Source organism: Lampetra planeri, chromosome 51 (assembly GCF_965212315.1).
Source record: "Lampetra planeri chromosome 51, kcLamPlan1.2.h2, whole genome shotgun sequence".
Taxonomy (NCBI): domain Eukaryota; kingdom Metazoa; phylum Chordata; class Hyperoartia; order Petromyzontiformes; family Petromyzontidae; genus Lampetra; species Lampetra planeri.
Window position 1 is genome coordinate 4,038,315 of NC_136157.1, and position 22,840 is coordinate 4,061,154.

At 49.5% G+C, this 22,840-nt stretch overlaps 1 protein-coding gene across 4 annotated transcripts in view; it reads right to left on the reverse strand.

Annotated features, from left to right (window-relative positions):
- LOC144734529 (sucrase-isomaltase, intestinal-like) overlaps window positions 1-22,840 on the reverse strand; it is a 332,315-nt gene that overhangs the window by 3,099 nt on the left and 306,376 nt on the right. For all 4 annotated transcript variants that reach the window (XM_078616769.1, XM_078616770.1, XM_078616768.1 and 1 more), the window contains 12 exons: window positions 22,504-22,638; window positions 21,748-21,832; window positions 20,120-20,264; window positions 19,130-19,263; window positions 17,960-17,994; window positions 17,300-17,416; window positions 16,180-16,328; window positions 14,508-14,592; window positions 12,887-12,943; window positions 11,448-11,572; window positions 3,528-3,616; window positions 979-1,028 (listed from right to left, as the gene is read on the reverse strand). In XM_078616769.1, the coding sequence (XP_078472895.1) occupies window positions 979-1,028; window positions 3,528-3,616; window positions 11,448-11,572; window positions 12,887-12,943; window positions 14,508-14,592; window positions 16,180-16,328; window positions 17,300-17,416; window positions 17,960-17,994; window positions 19,130-19,263; window positions 20,120-20,264; window positions 21,748-21,832; window positions 22,504-22,638 (1,206 nt within the window). The remainder of the gene's footprint in view (window positions 1-978; window positions 1,029-3,527; window positions 3,617-11,447; window positions 11,573-12,886; window positions 12,944-14,507; window positions 14,593-16,179; window positions 16,329-17,299; window positions 17,417-17,959; window positions 17,995-19,129; window positions 19,264-20,119; window positions 20,265-21,747; window positions 21,833-22,503; window positions 22,639-22,840) is intronic.

Sequence of the window (22,840 nt, forward strand, 5' to 3'; positions counted from 1 at the left end):
TTAGAATCGACGTACACTTATAGTGTTTGGTTGCTATACATTTCCACATGATAAGCCACTTCGTTGAGCTATAACTTGTGGCCAGGTCGCTTCTGAAAAATAACTATAGTTCAGTGGGCCTTATCTGGTACAATACAACATTATTTTTTTTTAAGTGAGCTACATAAATTAGTTTCCTGTGGGTAGAACTCTTAGTTTAAGGTGGCAATATATCATCCAGAGAACAGAAAATGCTCCTTTCATCTTTACTTTTGTGAATCTGGCAGGCTATGATCGTAGCAGGATCGTAAATGCCGAAAGTCGAGGTAAAAGGCAAAGTTGTCATGAGATTATAACTCTCACGTCAGAGCTGTTTCTCGGAATGCAGTCATCACTCCCACTAAGCCAATCAATGGCCTGCCAGACACACGTGAGCACCCATTAAACTTCCCCGGCATTATTAATCACTCAATGCTTAAGTCGTTCTGTGGCTAAAGTAAGAGTGTTAATGTCATTAATTTTCCTTCCCGAGACCTGTCCTGCCTAAGCCCACGTTTATTACTTTTCAAAACAGTCTGAATGATGCCATTAGGCTGATTAAGTTCTCTAATCCATTGTCTCTCGATGCAATTGCAAAGGACGAGTCTCTATGTGTTTCTTTGATCACACTTTGGATTCTTTGGACACTTTATAATGTCTTCAGCAATGTCCACGGCTCTGATCCATGCCACAGCAGGTAATACACATGAATTAAGAACATTGAAATGTGTCCAAGGAGAAACACGAGTTGGTAAGCATTGCAGAATCCGTGTATGTGCATGATTTTTCATCCTTATTGTATCTCGTCTGCAGAATTGCTCATTGTCGTCTGTCGTTTTCACGAGGCAGATGGGAAACAAAGTTATTTGCTACCTTTGTTACCCATTCAAGGCAGTCAGAGAAAAATACGAGTTCTTTAAGATTAAGGCATATCATAATTATACCACACAACCCACTCACCTTAGTGACTTGGAACGTAGTCAAAAAGTATTTCTGTGCTTCAAATGTATCTATTGAAAAACAAAAACAGAAAAAATTATTGTACTATACTGCAATTCTGCTATCCTCCCTAAGAATGGTACTTAATATATAATATTGCTTTATACATCTTGAACACCTACGTGTGTATTTTAATTACAATACAAAAGAACATATTCTTTGGGTCTTTCGGTAAAGTCACGTAGATAGGTTCCAAGAAAATAACAAAAAACTACGACGTTTCGATCGCAATACAAGCGGTCGTCATCAGGTGAAGGGCGTTTGCTTCTAAAGGCTAACCCCGCTATCTACGTGACTTTACCGAAATACCCAAAGAATATGAATTCCGGCAGTCACGAAAGCTTTAAGTCAAGATACAAAAGAACAGTTCACGGGGCAAAACAGATCAATGTTTGTATCGTACATTTTGTACAAAGTTGCTGCACTGCGTCTTTGGTGGAGAGCTTTTACCTACAACATCAGCAAGCCAGCGGCATTTGTTAAATAGGCCACGCTGCTGACGACACTCATGAAGTGTGTTGGCTCAGAGGTTGTCTGCTTTAACAATTTCCTGCTGGAAAACATTGTTCCACAAGACCCATAGTTTTATTTATATATCTATTTTTAAGTAATTTGTTTACCTTTCCTATACTTTGCACTCCTGTTGTGTTTTTTTGTATTGTTTGTTGTTGTAAAGTTCTGACCAGCCCTACTGGACACTCGTGAAAAAGAGCTTCATAGCTCATTGGATACCTCAAGTATGAATACATATTATGATTCTGATATGTTGATGGGCCAAAACGTTCTATTTTATGGATTGACGCAAATTCTTGCCTTTGTAATTATGAGTAGCAGCAGAGAGCAGCAAACCCAATCGTTTTACATTACTTATGTAATGTGAGGATATATCCGGTTCACTGACGTATCACAACTCGTCATGATGATTGGCTCTGCCGGTCCTGGTTTATAGCCAATGGGGGGAAGCCTAGGGGCGTGGCCCTGACATAATGGAAAGGTGACAGCTGTAAGTAGAGGATTGGATCTGCTGGCTTTGGCCACAGCCAATGGAGAGATGAGTCAGGGGCGTGGTCCCGGGAGCCTATTCCATGGAGGCTAACCAGGATTGGTGGAAACGTACCACGTGACCCGGGTATTAAATCGGGGTGGAGACGAACGACACGTGGTCAGAACGTTGAGGAAGGGGCCACGCGTGAGCGGGGCTCCGGGTTGCCACGTGGCAGTGCGTCTCTCTCTATCTATCCCTCTCACGCTGCCTGTCAGCAGCGTGAAGGAAAGCTGTAATGCAAGTTGAATAAAAGACCGGATTCCAGAAGTCACCTCAACGACCTTAATTACACTTATATGCCCCTGTCTATGCTTCCTGCCTTCACCAAAGCGTATTTTTTTTAAGTTGCTGCATCGGGACATGGAATTGAACCGGTGACCTTTGGGTTGAAAATCCTGTGCGCTGACCAATGCACCATGGGCAGCTCCCTTAATTATTTAGTTAAAAAGGTAAACTTATCTTCTTGGTTCTTTTGGTAAGTCACGTAGAAGGGAAATAATAAAATAATACAAATAAAACATAAAATACAATTCTCATGACGTTTCGGCCACAACGCAATCAGCCGTCCTCAGGTGAAGAACAGGTCTGTCGGAAAGACAGCGTCTGAATGAACACCACCAAGCTTGGCAGCATATATTTAAGCTGGGTTAGGGGGGAAGGGCGCCTTGACAAAGGAATTTGCATATCAACAGATACATTTAGCATATTTATGGCAAATGCAGATATTTTTTCCCTTCTACGTGACTTACCGAAAGAACCAAGAAGATGAATCCCTGCAGTCACGAAAGCTTTAAATCGAAAGGTAAACTTATGTTTACTGCCAGGCATTTCTATGTATGTGGAAAAATGGTAACCAATTTATTACCGCTGTTTTTGCACGCAGAAAAAACCCCCAACGACCATAACACACCCTAACATTCACTACTCTATTGGACGTCTGGCACAAACATGAGTAAGCTGCAGCGTGTACAACATTCTTTGGCACGTGTCATGATACTGCAAGATCCGACCATGTCCGTCCGGTGCTCGCTAAGCTGCATTGGCTTCTGATTGCTGACGAAATATGTTATAAGGTTGCGCTCATTACACAAGAAGTGCTTGCCACGAATGAACCACAATATCTTGCTGATCTCACAAAGGAGCATAAACCACCACGCAAACTCAGGTCATCCTCCCAGCAGCGTTTTTTTGGAGAACCATCGAATATAGACGGTCACCGCATCGCACACTCTCAGATGCGCTTCTGCGGCCGTCTGGAACGCTCCTCCGATATTAGGAAGCCACTTGCGTTATGCACTTTTAAATCTAGATTGAAAAGTAATTTCTTTAGAACCGCTTTTTGTGTTTAGTTTGTCGTCCTTCCCCCGCACCTCCAATTAGCACGGTTGGCTCCATACGGTGCGAAAGAAGTTCAACATACATACGACCATAACTTGCCAACTCTTGGACAAAAAAAACAGCTTACCGATGCTGTCACCATCGTCCCAGAAGAGAGACCCCGTGGCAATCCCCGAGTCATCCGGTGCCACAATCAGTGACATGGGCTTCTGGCGACTGCAATCCACATCACGGCAAAGAAATGAACACCCAACACGGAATCAAACAGCATCTGTATTAATCCTGGAGGAATCCGATGAGCTATGAAACGCTTTTTCACAGATGTCAGAATCTGAATATTTATTTATACTGGAGGAATCCGTGTGGGAGGTGGTGGTATCGGGGTGAGCACTACGAATTAGGTGCCCTGAGTATGCCGCTTACAATCGTGGTGCATGATATCCACATCGGTCTTGGGACTTCCCTGGGCTGACTCAGCCTTAAATATCACCTGTACTGGGAGAAACAAAGGTGGCCAGGCACGGTGCTGGCCGCACTAGCACCACATGCACCATGTTGGCCTTAATAGATGCTCTCTTACAGCACTTGCTCACGACATTGTATGTGTAATGCGGGCGAAAGCGACCTTCCGGATGTGACGTCACGAGGAGGCGGAGCCAGGTGACGTGGGTGAAAGGTAGGGGGTCCTTAAGCGCGTAAACCGGAAGGAGAAGTCAGTCGGGGTGTGAGCGGAAAAGAGTGAGGCCACGCGGGCGAGTGTGGAGAGGGGGGGGCGCCGACGGCCATCGGGAGCCAACCCCGAAGATAAGAGGAAGCTGCGGAGTGGTGTGCAGCTGCAGAGGAGACAGCCAGAAGGGCTGCGTGTTAGAGGCAGCGGTGTGGCTGCCAGGAGGAGCTGCGGAGAGAGAGAGAGAGAGGGCTGCATGTTAGAGGCAGGGTGTGGCTGCCAGGAGGAGCTGCGGAGAGAGAGAGAGACAGCAAGAGGCTGTCAGAGCTGCGGAGGGAGAGGAGTTGCAGCGAGTACAGCCAAGGGGGGCTGTGTGAGAGAAACAGCAGCGGAGCTGCTGTTGTGGATCGGGCCGACATTGGAGTCAGCACCGTGGAGAAGCTACAGAGTAAAGACAGCCGTGTGGGTGTACAGCACGAACCGAATAAAGGACACTGAGCCAGACATCGTGGTCCAGTCATTTATTACACTGGTGTCGGAAGTGCAACGGCATGTCGAAACAAGTGAGGAAGAAAGTTAATCCGGCGCCTGCATCGGCTTCTTCGTCCGACGACGACGAACTCCCTCCAACCACGGATCCTGTTGGGGTGGTGGAGGAGAGCCCGGCTGAGGCGACCACGGGAACGGGAGTGGAGGATGTTGGCGCGGTGGCGGGTCCGTCGACATCATCAGACGCGGATCAACGATGGCAAGTGATGGCGGTACAACTGGAGGCACTTAAGGACGTCCTGGCGCATCTATGCCATCTCGTCGCGCCAGGGACGATGGATGATGCAAGTGGTGCTCCGCGGGCCGCCACGTTGCCTGTCCTGCCGCCGCCATTGCCCACGCGGCAAGAGGCCGCCATTTTGCGCGCTCCGTGGCGCCAAACCGCCATCTTGGCCACGCCGCGGGCCGACGCCATTTTGAATTTGCCATCACAACCACCACCATTGGAAGACGGCGGGAAGAGGAGTCGGAGTCGCCACCTTACAACGGTTAAAGAATTTTCCGTCGGTGGGGACTGGAGCGCGTTCGCCTGCCGCTTCTTGGCGGCGGTACGCACAGCAAGATGGACCGATGCGGAGGCTTTGGAGGTGTTGCCGACTCTCCTGGACGACGAATCTGTCCGATTCTTCCGTTCCATAACGACCGATAAGAAGGCAACTTTACGTGGTGTTTTTCAAGAAATGGCCGATGCTTATGAGCCACCAGATGATGCGCATCGGCGATTCGCTCAACGACAACGAGCACCAGAGGAGTCGCCCGTGGCGTTCAGGGGTGCGGTGCTGGAGCTGGCCATGGCAGCTTATCCTGAGACGCCACAGGACCTGCTCGAGCCTCTCATATTAGGGAAAATGTTGGAGCTGTCTCGGGATCTAGGGATCCCCATGCCTGTGTGTGGGCATGAGAAGCTAACTTCCCGGACGGCTGCTAAGTGTCTCGATGCGCAATTCAACCTCCGTCGCTGGAAACAAGCGACGGCGTGGACGGGGGGGCCCGTCAAAGAAGGGGATGCGCTGGGGTGGAACCCTGCGCAGGCTGTCTATGTTCCGGATGACCGGGGCCCTCAACAACTGACGGCCGCCTCCGCTCCATGGACGGGACGCGGCGGGCCGAGACCGCGCGCGGCGCTACCAGAACGGGGCCGTCAGGAGGCGAGGCCTGCGCTTCGGCGCAACGAGGCCGAATGTTTCCGCTGCGGGCGTAGGGGCCACTACGCCAGAGACTGCTGGGCCCGCTTCCCGGCTCCGCCGCAGCAGGAGGCCTCGGCACCGGTCAAGTCGGCTAAAGATCCTCCGAAACAGGCATGTCGGCACGCACCAGACACTCGGCAAGGCTTTACACCTCACCCATCACCGTCGTTGCGCCATCCTAACGTTGTGGTTAAAGCATGCCCTTCGACGGGGCCTTGTCGCTCGGTCACGCAATGGCGCAAGTTGGCACGGAGAGTCGTCGCGGCCACTACGGGCTCGTCCACTGTACCGGGGTCTATACAAGGGGTGGACGTACGCATTTTGGTCGACTCCGGCGCGTCTGCGACTATTATTTCGGATGTCATTTTTCATCTGTTGGGCATCCCGCCGGGGGCTGTGCGTCCGGTTTATGGGTCGTGCGTCGCTGCCAACGGGGGTAGCATGGGTATCGTGGGTCAGGTGGATGCTAAGATATCTATTGGGGATGTGTCGGCCTCGGGTGTTGTGTTGATATCGAGATCTTTGGCGGTTCCTTGTTTGTTAGGCACCGATTTTTTGGCTAAGATGCCCATTTTGATCAAAATCAATGAGAATTGTATTGAACTGCCGGGGGGCCGTCAAATCTCGTTTCTGCCGTCGCCCTGGGGGCGACCTGCTTCGGCCGTACAAGTGCAGGCGCTGTCCGTCGCATCTGTGGACATCCCACCTGGTACACAGATGCTTATACCCTTGCAGTATCGGAAGCCCCTGCCTGATCGGCTAGGAGCAGTAGGGGTCTTGTTGTCACCGTCCGCCGCGATAACAACCGGGTTGGCGTTAGTGGGGGCACAGACCATCGTCCGGCCGGATCAATTACCGTTTTTACAGGTGCTTAATGCGGGGGGAGAAAACGTCCGTGTCCCGGCCGGTACGGTTGTGGCACATGCCACTACGGCGTTTGCGACCCATGATTGTCCACATAGCCGGGGAGTTGTTGCTGGGGTTTCCGAGCCAAGGAGTTCGGATGATCGTTGGGTTGCTCATTTATGTGACGAAAATTCTTCCCTGTCCATGGAGCAACGTGGTGAGCTGCGTAAATTGTTATTGACATATTCCGATGTGTTCAGCTCCGATGATTTGGATTTGGGCCGCACTTCGTTGCTTTACCATCACATTGAGACGGGCGATGCTGCCCCTATTCGATTAAATTCGCATCGGATGAGTCCTGCGGAGCGAGAACACGTACGGGGGGCAGTGGAAGACATGTTGGCTGCGGACATTATATCGCCATCTAACAGCCCATGGGGCGCTCCAGTCGTCTTGGTTAAGAAGAAGGATGGCAAATTGCGATTTTGTGTTGATTTCCGCAAATTGAATAAGATATCGGTGGCAGATGCGTACCCCCTGCCGCGTATGGATGACTCCCTCGACGCACTGTCGGGGGCTAAGTTCTTTTCCACACTGGACCTCTTTTCGGGATTTTGGCAGCTTCCCCTTGACGAGTCCTCACGGGAGAAAACCGCATTCCGTACGCCGCAGGGGTTATTTCAATTCAACTGTCTCCCGATGGGATTGAATGCGGCCCCTGCTACATTTCAAAGATTGATGGAGCTTGTTTTGACGGGGTTGCAGTGGGAGACATGTCTTATATATTTGGACGATATCATTGTCTTCAGCCGCACATTCGATGAACATTTGACGCGGCTGGAGACAGTGTTCACGAGGATGCGTTCTGCCAAATTGAAATTCAAACCAAAGAAATGTCACCTACTGCAACGGTCCGTCCGCTATTTGGGGCACATTGTGAGCGCTGAGGGAGTGTCCACGGATCCGGAGAAGACGGCGTGCGTCCGGGATTGGCCGACTCCGGCCACCGTGGGGGATGTTCGGCGGTTTTTGGGATTTGCCTCGTATTACCGAAGATTTGTGCCGGGTTTTGCGACGATTGCGAGGCCTTTGCATCTCCTTACGGGTAAAGGACGGAAGTTTGTTTGGGGACAGCCGGAGGAGGCGGCCTTTCGGAGTCTGCGTGATCTATTGGCCACGGCCCCAACATTGGATTATCCCGATTTCGATCACCCATTCATTCTTGATACGGACGCGAGTGACACAGGTATTGGGGCGGTGTTATCACAGTCTAAAGGGGGTGTAGAGCGTGTCGTGGCGTATGGTAGCCGAGTCTTGTCTCCTGCGGAAACCCGCTACTGTGTCACTCGCAGAGAACTATTGGCGGTTGTTTTTTTCCTACGGCAATTTCGACCATACCTCTACGGTCGTTCTTTTATTGTGCGTACGGATCATGCGGCCTTGCAATATGCCCTTAAAATTGACCAGCCATCCGGACAGTTGGCACGTTGGTTGGACACGCTACAGGAATTTTCCTTCCAAATTCAACATCGGAAGGGAGTGCGCCATGCGAACGCTGACGCACTTTCCAGATTACCGCGGCGCGCCCCTTGTAAATGTGAGTCGGGGACGCATAGGTGTTCGCCGATTCCAAACCCCCCTCAGCCGCTTACGTTGGCCGTCGAGAAGTCGGACACTCCGATGGAACCGGGACCGGCTGACGGGGTTTTGAATCTGCCGCGGTCTGTCTGGATCCGGGAACAGATGATGGATGAGTCATTGGTGTCCTTGCGGAAGCGGTCTGCTAAGGACAATGGGAGTCCGAGTACGGCTGTGGGGCCGCAAACCGCTCTCCGAGATGGTCTGCTTATGTGGCGGGAGGGGTTCCAGGAACGTTGGCGCCTGGTGGTACCAACGTCCTTGCGATTCGAGTTGATTAGAACCCTCCATTGTGACACTCTCTTACATTTAGGGGTGCAGAAGACCTTGTTGACGTTACAACGTCATTATTTTTGGCACGGCATGGCGACAGATGTCGTAGGGCACGTGCGCGCGTGCCCTGAATGCGCCCGGCGTAAGCCGCCTAAACATCCTTACGTGCCGCCTCTCCAGTCGATTCAGGTGTCTCGAGTCAATGAATTGGTGGCACTGGACATATTGGGACCCTTCCCACCATCGGCGAGGGGAAATAAATATTTGCTGGTAGGGGTTGAGTATCTCTCCCGTTGGCCGATGGCCTGGCCGTTGCCCGATCAGTCGGCCGCGGCCATCACCGACGCCTTTTTGTTTGGGTACATTATGGATAAGGGGGCGCCGGAGAGACTCCTCACGGACCAGGGCCGAAATTTCTCTTCTAAATTATTGGCTGAAGTGTGCGCGGGCCTTGGGACTAAGAAGATACGGACATCTCCATACCATCCGCAGACGGATGGTATGGTTGAGCGGCTGAACAGGACATTGTCTGCCATGCTTTGCCATACCATGAGTGAACAGCAATCGGATTGGGATCTGCACATCCCCGGAGTGCTTTCGGCGTACAGGATGACGCCCCATGCGGCTACAGGGTATTCGCCGTTTTACCTTATGTATGGTCGGGAAAACGTGCCTCCGGTGGATGTGCAATTGGGTACTGGGGTGAAGGGACCTCGTAAACCACTCCCTGAATACATTCAGGACACGGTTCGCCGGGTTACGGAGGCGCGGGAAAGCGCCCGCGTGGCTACGGCCAAAGCCCAGGCCCGGAACGAGCGTTATGCTCGGCGGTCTGAGGGGGAGTGCCCCTGGAAGGTGGGAGACCTGGCCTGGCTCCATTGCCCGCAGGTGCGGCCGGGGACCTCTCCTAAATTGCACAAACCTTGGCATGGTCCTGTGCGCCTCATTGAGGTTCCCAATCCACAGTCGGCGCGCGTTCAGTTTGGTTCTCGCCGTTGGTTTGTTCATACGTCGCGGTTGAAACCATATGTTGCTCCCCTACGTGATGCGTCATCTCCCAATGTTGCCTTGCCGGGGTCTGTTGCTGCTGACTCTGACTCTTCCCCGCCTGCGTCCATTGATCTTGCTGGAGCGCCTGTCGTACCTGTTCCAGACAGGCCGACCGTGACACCGCGGGGGAGGAGTGGGCCTGTTCGGAGGGCGCCTGCCAAGGCTGCGGGACCTTCTAGCCCGGCGACCCTTCCGACCCCGCTGCAGGCGCATTCGCGGAATATGACCAAGACTGATTCGTCAGGGACACGAGATGTCGGTGGACTTCCAATCGCAGCAGGGGAATTACCCCCTGTCATTTCTCGTGTTCCATCGCGTCCCCGTTCTACAAGCGGGCCGCCGACCGTCCGGGACGGGCCGGCGACCCGCACTCGTTCCAAATCGCTTACGTTTCGTTGATTGTATGTTGTTATTGTTCTTGTTCTTGCCGTCGTATTTATCGCATGCTTCCGTACGTTCGTCGATGTTACTTGTGTGTTGTTCTTGTTGTTATATTGCATGCTTAGTGTCCTTTAAGGGGGAAGGTCGGTTCACCGCATTACGCTTTGGTGTTGTTCAGCCGAGGTCGGCTGGGTTTTTTCTATGGGGGAGGGTGGTGTAATGCGGGCGAAAGCGACCTTCCGGATGTGACGTCACGAGGAGGCGGAGCCAGGTGACGTGGGTGAAAGGTAGGGGGTCCTTAAGCGCGTAAACCGGAAGGAGAAGTCAGTCGGGGTGTGAGCGGAAAAGAGTGAGGCCACGCGGGCGAGTGTGGAGAGGGGGGGGCGCCGACGGCCATCGGGAGCCAACCCCGAAGATAAGAGGAAGCTGCGGAGTGGTGTGCAGCTGCAGAGGAGACAGCCAGAAGGGCTGCGTGTTAGAGGCAGCGGTGTGGCTGCCAGGAGGAGCTGCGGAGAGAGAGAGAGAGAGGGCTGCATGTTAGAGGCAGGGTGTGGCTGCCAGGAGGAGCTGCGGAGAGAGAGAGAGACAGCAAGAGGCTGTCAGAGCTGCGGAGGGAGAGGAGTTGCAGCGAGTACAGCCAAGGGGGGCTGTGTGAGAGAAACAGCAGCGGAGCTGCTGTTGTGGATCGGGCCGACATTGGAGTCAGCACCGTGGAGAAGCTACAGAGTAAAGACAGCCGTGTGGGTGTACAGCACGAACCGAATAAAGGACACTGAGCCAGACATCGTGGTCCAGTCATTTATTACATATGTAAGCTATATTAAGGGATCTACTATATGTCTTTGTAGAGTAGCAGAAATTCAGTATTTAGCACAATGCTAAATTGAGGTCAATTCAGCACTAAATACAGTGTGTGCAATCAGTGGGGCGCCACGGTGGCGAGGTGTTAACTCCCTCGCCTGGTATGCAGGAGGTCGTGGGTTCAATCCCGATCCCGATCTCGACCTTGACGCCTGCTGTATATTTGGAGTTTGCATCTTCTCGCCGTGGTGGCTTGGATTATTCTCCGGGTCTTCCGTTTTTCCCCTCCACATTTAGAATCAACGTGCGTTTAGAGTATTTGGCTGCTATAAATGTCCACATGATGATAAGCCACTTCGTTGAGCTATAATTTTTGGCCAGGTCACTTCTGAAAAATATCTATATAGCTCAGTGGGACCTTACCTGGTAGTATTTTTTTTTTTAAATAAGTCGGTGTGAACATCATCCACGAGGAGACATTTGGCTGAGCGTGGTGCCACCCACACCGCTCCCTTATGCCGGTGCCAGCCTTACTAGGTGTTCGTCAAAAATACTCCCTCCAGGAGTATGTAAGGCCTATCAGGAGACCTTTGTGCTTGCTTACGTGTGAAAGTACGCGTCTGTGCACACGTGAGCACGATGCGATCCAACGTACCTGTACTTGGTTGTGTTGGCCGGCTGCTGCGTTGGAAGGATATAGCCTCCCCGCACGTGCAGGTTAATCATGTCCCATGGAGCATTCATCTCTTTGTACTGCTTACGCTCGGTCAGTGGGGCACCCTTCATATGCAATGAGATCGAGGGGACAAGATAAGGATTTGCATTATTCGGGTTCATCTCAAAGCGCCTTACATCACTTCTCAACCATTTTCACTGCTTTCGGGATTCTGTCCAAGAGAAACCCTCAAGTGGCATATTTTTTTACACACTGCAACAAAGTATGCAGACACATTACCTTGCAAATGGTTGTAGTCTGCCAGTAGGGGGCACCACATTATAGCTCACATTGGACAAGTACTTATAGGACAAGCAGTGCCAATCTTTCTTATGAAGTTCAATTCATCGGCCTCTCCACAATTGAATGAGTGCAGGGCAGTGCTCATTACCATGGTGGTTATAAGTCAGTGGTGGGAATTCCATATTTCTATGTAGGAGACCAGGACCGCCCATAGGATATTCCATCTCTATTTCTGAAACTTTTATTAAGCCCTGAAGGAATGATGGACTAAGTGGACTTCAACTCAGATTTGAACCATTTTTGTTGCAAGTCAAGTGCTCTGACCACAGGTGCCACTTAGCCAACTCTCACCTCATTGCCGACACAATAATGAGCATCATCATATTCATTAAAAAAACATGATAGGAGAGAGTTCTAAAGTCGAGTGGTCTCAGTGAAGGCGGAGGAACACATGTGTAATGGCATCGAGGGATGCAACTGCATGTTACGTGGAACTGGCCTGTATGTCAAGCACGAGACGCGCAGCTCACACCACCTATACAGCACGGCAGCTGTAGGGCATTGCACTCCGTGTGCAGTGTCAGCCCCTGAGGGCGAGGAGGCGAGAGCGCCTGGGGTGGCGCAGGGGTGACAGGGGGCCATGGCACTCCGGATGAACCCGGAGGGCCTGGTGACCAGAGGTTCCAGCCCGGGGGCCCTCAAAGAGGGGGCTGGGGGACCACGGGACCAGGACCAGGTCTTTCTCGAAGGCTCGAGAAGGGAGGCGTGGCTAGGGTCGGAGGAGCCTCCGGGACTGGGGATAAAAGCAGGACCCCCGAACGGGTCCGGCAGCTGTTGCAATACCGAAGCCAGAAGCCGTCACCCAGAGAAGACCTGCCCAACTACGGGACCCGGACCCGAGCCAGGGTCCGGCCCGAGATAGCCAGCCCGTGTGAGCTAGGCATAGCCAGCCCGGAGGAGATTCCTCCCGAGGGTAGCTGGTGCAGGGGCAGGCATACCCCTTCGTGGTTAGGGTTTAATGTTTCAATAAACTTGTTGCCTCCAAAGAAGTCTCTGCCTCCCTCGTGTGAACCACTACACATGCAAGAGATCAGGCGCAGTTCAGAATGGACGAACGACGCATGATGGTGGCTCACCATGTGATAGTCGTACCAACGAGCGTTGGGCACGTAGCCTCTCACAGTCAGATTTCCCTGTGAAACCACAGCACAGTATCACATGCAGGGTAAACGCAGCTGTGCTATTTTGCATCAACGGGAAAATATATTCTTGAACAGTGGAACATCTCTGTGGGTCACCAAACGTGGACTCTTTGCGGAAATAAGGCTGCCCATTGACACCAAAAGCATTTGAAAAATACCTTTTCACCATAGGTGGCATATGGCAACAATGAGTAGTCCACTCATGGTGAACAAGTATGGTCACCAAGAACTGTACCATAAACTACCACATTAAATGTACGTTTTAAATCTTGACGACCGCTTGTGTTGCGATCGAAACGTCGTAATTTTTTTGTAATTTTCTATGAACCTACCTACGTGACTTTACCGAAAGACCCAAATAATATGTACGTTTTAAGTTAATGCTTACTTAATTCGGGCTCAAGTAATACAATACATTTATGTGACCGGCAGTGTGACAGATAACAGGAGTACCCCAAAGTGCGGACCAGGATTTTGTGGCGTGATCATCCGAAGTCACTGCGACACAGGGTGGTGCACCGCTCTCTGCGGGACATTCTGAAGTGAAATCTCGTCGTAGATGGAAACGATGGCAAACTAACTGCAGAAATTATATGTTTTTTCTCCACAATTCCTTGGCTCAGCGCTACAACTCCGCACCTGGGCCAGACCGTCAGCGATGAGCCTGGTCATCGGGCCTCGTTGCTTTAAACCAGTCGTTCTCAACCTTTACTGCAGTCTGCCCCCCTTTGCTTATAAATACATAGGGGTTGATCTTGATTTGAAGCTTTCGTGACTGCAAGAATCCATACTCTTTGGTTCTTTCGGTAAAGTCACGTAGGTAGAAAAATAATAGATCACGACGTTTCGATCGCAACACAAGCAATCGTCATCAGGTGGGACAACCACAACAAGAAATAACTGCTGAAGTAGCACTTCAGCAATTTTAAAATAACACGTGGATGTAAATAACCCAAAACAAAATCGTGCCTTTTTGTAGCAGACGCTTATGTGAGACAATAACAAATATATTGATGATAATTTACAATTAAAAAGTGATATTTGTGAGTGCCACTAACATTGTAGGGTTGTGGAATAATGTAGTTTGTGGGGCTGAGTTTCCGACTTTTAGATTAATCTGAAAAATTTTAAAAAATGTCGTAGGCACAATATTGTGACCCTAAGTGAAAAAATTATGTAAATTTGTGACGATCCTAAAATGTAACATCATTGGCAGTGGCGTTTCTTCCATGATGTCGTACCTGTGCTTTTTGCTGCCAAACATTCCATCACATGTTATAATTTTGAGGATCACTTTTGTTTTAATTATAAAAAAACGTGAAAATGTGTGCATTAAAACGATGGTTTACTGTTGGAACTTTACGTCAAAATTAAAACACGCAAACAATGACAATTATTTTAAAATTTCCAATATTTAAATTTGAAAATACCCCCAAAAATTGGTCTGAAAATCCTAAACTACTATCTCTGAAAAAATGTTAACTGAAACGTTTCCCTTGGAGGGTTATGTTTGTGTTCATCGTGTAGACGTGATTGATTTGGTAACGATACAAACCTCCTCCAGCACAGGTGTTATGAGAAGTGCTGGACCCCAAAGGAACTGCCTGGAAATTGCCCAGGTTTCACTGTCACTGAGAAACCTGCACATCAAAAATAAAAGCACAACGGAAAGCTTCGAGTTAGTGATGTCATCAGTGGCAGCTGAGCCGTATGCAGTGTGAGACAGTGCCACCGTCGATACATTTGAAGTATTCGGAATGACGGCGGGAAACCACTTGACGGGTAGCACACTTTATTTTCACTTGTCTTCCACAATAACACGTGTGGTCACTATTTCTCACACTACACACTCCACCTGACACTGGTGGTTACTACAGCTCACGCTACACGTCCCACTTGACACGCGTGGTTACCACAGCTCACGCTACACGTCCCACTTGACACGCGTGGTTACCACAGCTCACGCTACACGCTCACTTGACACGCGTGGTTACTACAGCTCACGCTACACGTCCCACTTGACACGCGTGGTTACTACAGCTCACGCTACACGCTCCCGGGCACCCCAGCCCCGTAGCGTCCGTGGCGCTACAGACCCACCCCAGCTTGGGCGTGGGTCTCGACCTCTGGGTCCCGTGGGCCGGCCCTCACACGGACGTTCGGCCCCGGGTCCCAAGGTCCCGCCTCTGAGCCACACAGGGCCCCGGTCCTCACAAGGACAGCGGGACTAGGTGCCTCAGGGCCCTATCTCTTCCTCCTCCGTCTTCTGTCTTCACTGGTCACCAACTCCCCGTGCGCCTGCGCGCACCGCCTTATATAGCCTCCCCTCCCGGGAGACGGAGCGTATGCGGACCGCGACGTGAGCACCCCCTTAGTTGACCAATCCCCACGCGCTGCCACACGATCCCTTCGCTGTCAGTGCGCGTCACCGATACCCAGCCAATCACTGCCTCACAACCCATGACCCCGCGCTGACCCATGATCCTTCACCGTCAGCGCGCGTCACCAACACACACAGCCAATCACTACGCGCTGGCACACGATCCTTACCCCAGCGCGTATCACCACTACACATTCACTAGAAAAAAATGATTCACTACGGTATGAGCTTTAGTGGTTTATAAGAAATGTTCACAATAGCGATACACTACTCTGCTGCTCCTGACGCAGTTATCTGGGCTTCACTACCTGAACGTGAAAATGTAGTTGTTAGCTCTGCATCTACATCAGCAGCCGTACAAAAAAAGAAGGCAGTGATGAGTTTGAACGGAGGTGTTAGCTAACTTGCAAAACAATTAATGTCAACGCTGATGATGGTAATACTAATAATGCCCTGGCATGGACCAGCGGTAGCACGTTTGCCACTTGTTGCGAGAGGTTCGCAGTTCGAACGTGGCAGGCGGCCCTGGTTATTACCGCCGGTATAGTAACAGTAATGTACGTGTCGTCTGCCTCACGGTGGACGTCAAGTATCCCGAGACGGCATTCGAAAAGAGTGGGCAATGTTGCGTGCTGGTGTCGTGGTATGAAAATTCCAAATTAGAAAATTATCCGCAAATGGCTCCCAACATCGCTCCCTCTCTACCGTGACACTACTGCAGACTCGTGTACGTGAAAAAAGTGCCTCCATGATAGCCTTCAGCTATAAAAATGGAGCGAATATGAAATGCACTCAATTGTCATTATTATTGTTGTTGTTGTTGTTAGTGCGTCCACATGAATCTCACTCGTGAAGGAGGGGACGCACGACGGTGGAGCCATGGGCGTGGGCCTCGTGCATGAGCGTGTAGAGGTATGGAAGCAGCGTGTAACGGATCTCCAGCACTCTCTTGGACATATCGGCAAACGTTGTGTTCCAGGCCACGGGGTCTTGCCGCTGAAGAAGAATTGAAAACAAGGAAGGAACAAAGATAAGTAATAATCGTGCACACGCGTGGAATTCCGAAATGCTTTCCAATGTGAGAATGTCCCCGGAAGTATTACTTCTGACATAGATGCATACATTGTATGACATATGGATCAAAAATGTGTGGGCATTCCGACCTCCTTTGGCTGTCATCTGAGGAAGGTGAAATACCCAGGAACCCCCAGAAGACTAAATTCGCTCGGACCGAAGCCTCCACAATCAGTGAGTACAGAATATTTAATAAATAAACCATCACGCAAACTCCAGTCATCCTCACAGCAGCAGCTTTTGGCTAACCATCGAACAAAGACAGTCACTTCGTCGCACTCGTTCAGATGCACTTCTGCGGGGTTCTGGAACGCTCTTCCCTCCGATATTAGGAAACAACCGGAGCTATGGACTTATACATCTAATTTAAAACAAATTTCTTTTGAACTGTTTTTGTGTTAAGTTTGTTGTCGTTCCCCCCACACCACTAATTAGCACTGTTGGCTATGTACAATGTGAACAAAATTCAACGTACAATCTGACCACTTTGCGTTGAATTATAACAAGTATACTGAACTAGGAACTGGGTGCTCCAACCCAGCGAGAGTATTTGGCTGCTATAACTTTCTGCATAATAAGCCACTTCGTTGTGCGATAATTTGTGGCCAGGTCGCTTCTGAAAAAGAGCTAAATAGTTCAGTGGGCCTTACCTGGCAAAATAAAAATATTATAATACTTTAAGAGTTGTTTTAGTTCAAATTTCGGCCTAATTTGTAGTTTGTATAGGATCAATAGTATATTGGCGTTAAAGAGGGCTTTGCCAGAGAAAATCTGCTATGGTACCATGTCAACAATTATACTCCAGGCAACACAGTTTTATAAAAAAAAAAGTACAAAGTCGCCCTGGTTTGGACAGCTGTGATTCACCGTGCACGTGTGGTGCCTGCACTCACGATGTTCCCCTTGCCGTTGTGGTTGCGAGAGTATGGGTAGAAGGCTCCCAATTGCATCCAGCGAGCACACAGATCGTAGTTGGAGTCCCCAAAGAAGCCACAGATGTCAGCGCCCGTCTGAGCACAAAGTTTAGACAGTGTCTCACACGGCACATCACAAGACAAAATAAAAAGACACGACGCACGTCAAACCCGCACCACACACCCGCACACAGATCACACCATCACCCCCTACTGGCAAACTAATGCCCATTAGCAACCTGGTGCTGCATTCATCTTGTGCCACGTAGGGATAGCTGCCATTGGGGGGGGTCTCCTTTGGCTACAGTGCAGCGAGGCGTTAGAACGGTTGAGATGAGACGCAATGTTCAACCTCTTTCGCACCGTGCGTAGCCAACCATGCTCATTGGAGATGATGAAATTGTGCTCCGAGTGAGATGCCAGGACATTTAATGACCGAACTGAACCGAAAGCGCACTGAGGGGAGGAACCTCATCGCGGTTGGTAGCCAGTGGTGGACAGTCCACATTCCCATGACAGAGAGCAGTTACTTATCACGAATTCTAAACTGCACGCGGAACAAATGTTCGCGTTAAAAATAGCTCAGTCGACCGTAATTTAAAAAAAAAGGATTGCCACGCAGCACGAATGCTAACTTACGTAAGAGATGCCAAACAAGCTGAACTCCATCATGCCTTAAACACAAAATTAGACAGGCGTTAACGACAGCATACGAAACACATCAGTGGCATGTTAACCAGGCTTGGCTAAAAACTTAACAGGTAAGTAAATCGGTTACATTTAAATCTAGGAGTTCACAGGCCACTTGTGACACAGGAAAGTAAGGAACGGAATTAAATGGGGGAGGCATTTACCCGACTGGGAAGTTACAGGCTCAGAATAACGACGACACATACGTTATTTGTCCAGGAAAGCCTCACAGATTATCAAGACTTGTTTACCGAATGGCCCTGGGTTGGGTCTTCATGCAACTGGGAAGAAATTGGAGTCCCGGCTAAATTAACTTCTGCTTGGGTGTAAATAACACCTGAAGGTCGGCACACACGGGTTTGTCATTGTACTTGCTGCATGATCATATTATAGCCACCTCAAAAATGATCAGTGAGTTTGGGAGTTTCTCCGAATTGCGTGACCCACCACCAACCCTTGCCTCCAGAGCGCGGGATCACAGGTGTGTGCCACCATACCCGACTTTAACGACACTGTGCAGCTCTGCAATGTGCTTTCAGGTTTAATTTAGTTCCTGAAGTAGCTGCCAGAACGTGGAGAATGTCGGACATTATAGAGGACAACAAGCGGTGAAACCCAAACACACATGGAAGGGTTACACAATCCCATCATTATTCGCGAGGGATACGTTCCGGAGATGATGATATCGGCCTACAAATATCGTACGCACAACATCTGCGGATAATTATAAAGCTTCGAGAAGTTCCCTCTCTCTATATCTTTCTCATGTCTTCATCTCATCACATTCCCTCTCACCACTTTAAGTCATTATTTTACGTCATCAATTTATCTAATCATTTTATGACATCACTTTATCTCTCATCACTTTTTCTAATCTCTTTATTGAATCACATTCTCTCTCATCACACTCTCGCATCACATTCTCTCATCTCTTTATCTCATCACTTTCTCTCTTTCTCTCAACGCAGTCGTGTAGAGTTCCAGATGCGATTCACGGAGAGTGAAATATCGGTGATAGCAAGTTCGCGGATAACGAGGGAATACTGAGCACAACAGTGGGCAAAAAAAACTGTGCAGTCGTATAAGTTACAGTTTTTATTTTTTTACGATGGCACTCACCAATGATGGACTTGTCAAGGTTGTCCCAGCGAGCAGAGTTGTCACCCAGCCAGTGCCCAGACCACTGCCCGCTGCCAGGGAAGGTGGACCTGGTCACCACGATGCCACGCTTGCCCGTCACGTTGTGCAGGGCGCTGGAGAGACGCGAGGAAAAGGAATGTACACAGGCGATCGGGTGGTACGTCTGGCAAAAAAACGTTAGCAACCTGTGGCGTGTGTAGAAAATGATCTGGCACGTGTCGTTGACGGGTACCACGAGATCCCACCGTGTCTGTTCTCAGTGCTCGCTGAGCTGCATTGGCTTCTGGTTGCCCAACGAATACATTCTAAGGTCGCACTTATTACACACAGAGTGTTTGCCACAAATGAACCCCAATACCTTGCTGATCTCATCAAGGAGCATAAACCATCAACACGCGAACTCTCGTCACCCTCGCAGCAGCAGCTTCTGGCTAACCATTGAACAAAGATAGTCACCATATCGCGCTTTCAAATGAGCTTCTGTGGATGTCTGTAACGCTCTTCTTTCCGATACTAGGAAGCCACTGGGAGATATCCACTTTTAAATTTATATTGTAAACTCATTTCTTTAGAATTGCTTTTTGTGTTCAATTTGCTTTCCTTCCCCCGCATCTCCGATTAGCACGGTTGGCAATAATGTACGCTGCAAAAGAAGTTCAACTTACATACGAACATTCATCGACTGCTGGATGAAGGCCTCCCCAAGCAACTATCATCTCTCATGATCTCACAATGCAAACACCCATCCAGTTCCTAAACACAAAGCGGATCAACGTCGCTCCATCTACCCAGGTGGACGTCCTCCTGGGCACATTCCCTCCTTTTCAGTCGCTCGCCTCGACTACCGTACCCACCGCACACTCCGATTAGCACGGTCGGCTACGTACGCTGCAAAAGAAGTTCAACATGGCACGTACAGTGCATTGGGCCACAGGGCTACTGGGCCAGCTGCAGTGTAGGGGGACTCACTCCAGCGTGGGCTTGGTCTGAGACCAGCCGTAGAGGCTGTGCACGTTGTAGTGCTGGACCTTCGAGCCGTCGGGAAGCTCGTGCAGTGCTTCCATGCACATGGTCTTGTGCTGGAGGCCCCTGAAGACGTCCTGTTGGGTTAGATCTGCGCACAGGGGTTGACAATGGCAGCTGCAGGGAGGTCCCATCGCACAGTGTGCTATAAAGCGCTTCATAGCTCTTCAGATTCCTCCAGGATAAATACATATTCTGATTCTGATATGAATTCGATTAAGGCAATGTGGACCAATACTAACGATCGCGTAAAAATCCCCGCTCCACTTCCACATCTCCGCATGCAAAAAACAAATCAAGATTCTGTCCTCGTCTTACGTGCGATGTCTCGTCTGTTTGTACTGACTTTCTGTGCAATATCTTCTGAATGTATGTTTGATTATTGCTGTACCATCAAACAAAGATGGTCACCGCATCGCGCGCTTACAGATGCGCTTCTGCGGCCGTCTAGATATTAGGAAGCCACTGGAGTTATGCACTTTTTAATCTAGATTGAAAATAATTTCTTAAGAACTGCTTATAGTCTTTAGTTCGTTGTCGTTCCCTGCACCTCCGATTAGCACGGTTGGCTACATACGATACGAAATAAGTTTAATATCCACAGGAAAATGTAAGGCAGACAAAAATACAAATACTGTGTTTCCTACCTTGTAGTTGTATACCTATGCTGTGAATCCAGGGGGCTTCATGCATGACAATTAGCAAGTGAGAAAAATAACTTTCAAATATGGGTCAGGCGCTCGATGAGAGTGCACTACTGGCGTTACTCCTTTGGTATTATATTTAGAAAAATGACAAATATGTGTTGTGATACGGTGGAGGAATATCGCGGATCATGTGGGGTTATCGTATTAGCCGTGGGGTTAATCTACTCCTGTTATTCGCAAAAAAAATGGTGGGTCATTGGATGCCGTTCCGTGTTGACCTTTGGGTAAATTCGTGGCTAACAGCGGAAGATTGGATGAATAGGGCCGCGGGTAAGTGAAGTTCGCCAACAGTACAGGTCTCGCGAAAAATAGGCATCGCTGGTAATAGGGTTGCACCTTTGGCCTTGTTCTTGATAAACTAAACTATTAAACAATTTATTTTTTACCAGATAAAGCCCACTGAGCTTTTTAGCTCTTTTTTTCACAGATGTCCAGTAGCGGCCGGTCAAAATGTTAAAACAATAAATACAAGTACAAAGCTGAGGAAAGGTAAACAAATGACAATAAAGTAAAAAAATACCATTATTTTACCAGGTAAAGCCCACTGAGCTATTAGCTGATTTTTCAGAAGCGATCTGGCCACAAATGAAAGCTCAACAAAGTGGATTATCCTCACGTGGAAATTAACTGCAGCCAAACACTCTTAAGTTCATGTTTCTAAAGGGGGAGGGAAAAACCGGAGAAACCTGAAGACAAAATCCACATGACCACGGGGAGAACACGCAAAGTCAAAATATACAGCGGGCGTCAGGTGCAGGATCAAACCCACGACCTTCTTCATACCAGGCTAGGCAGTTAGCATCTCGCTACCGAGGTGCGTGTGTGTGGTGCAGGCAAGTAGGTGGGGGTGGGGTAACACAAACGCACGTGGCATGTACGGAGGCTCGTTCAATTCCGTATCTTCACATCCGGACGTAGATCCGTGGACAAAGCTCGCCGGTTCGTTCATGTCCTGTGAGCCGGAGAGAGAATGATGAGTGTCGGGTGAATTGGAGGGTTGCCACCTGTCCTGGTTTTTGTTTTCCAGGATCATTCTCCTTTTTGAGGTTAGCTGTTCTGAAAAGTTCGTCCAAGTGTTCCTGGGATATTCGAAGTCTTGGCTTATGTTAGCTGTGTATTAATACACCGCACATGGCAATATTTTTTCATGTAAGCTGCCCCTCTTCCAGTGTTGTGGCATAAGGTTGTGTGTGTAGAAGATGGTCAATGCCTCAGCAACTCAAATGTCTTAACATCTCATTCAAATTGCGGCTTAAGTTTTTTTTTGCCAATGCGACTCACTGATGGCAGCTGTCCCCGTATGTGGCACAATCTGAATACAGCACTGGCCTGTAAATGCAATGTGTTTTTTTTCTGAATTATTAAATTTGGCAGTAATTAATCAAATATGACAAATTCCGACCATGATGTCATATATAACATCATGGAATCTTTGACACCCTCTACGAAGGATATTTTTGGTTCTTACACCCGCGCTATTGACCGGGGTGACCGCTGGGGTTTAAACTGCGATCTTATGTGGTGGAGGAGGGGGGGCGCAGCAAAAAAACAGCAAGAATAACGCAGCTCGGTGCCCTTCGCCAACACCCCGAGCGAAAGCGTGCTTAAATAATGGGAACGCACGATCCACAGTCCGTCGAACTCCATGCTGTCGGCTGGCGTTGTTGGGTTCCGGTAAAACTCCTCGATCTCGCGCTGCCACCACCGAGCGGTGCGCTCGCGGAAGAAGTCGGGCATGGCAGCGTACGCCCGGTAGTGCTGCATGGCGCAATGCAGGGGGGGGGGGGGGATGAGAGGCAGGGGTACAAAAATCCAAGTTAAGGTCACGAGTTCAAAACGGCCAATGCTTTTGACGTCACCAGAATCAGAACGTGTTTTTTTTACTTCCTTTAATTATTTTTTACCGAATATTTATTTACCCTGGGGGAATCCAATCACAGATGTCCAGTAAGGGGGTGGT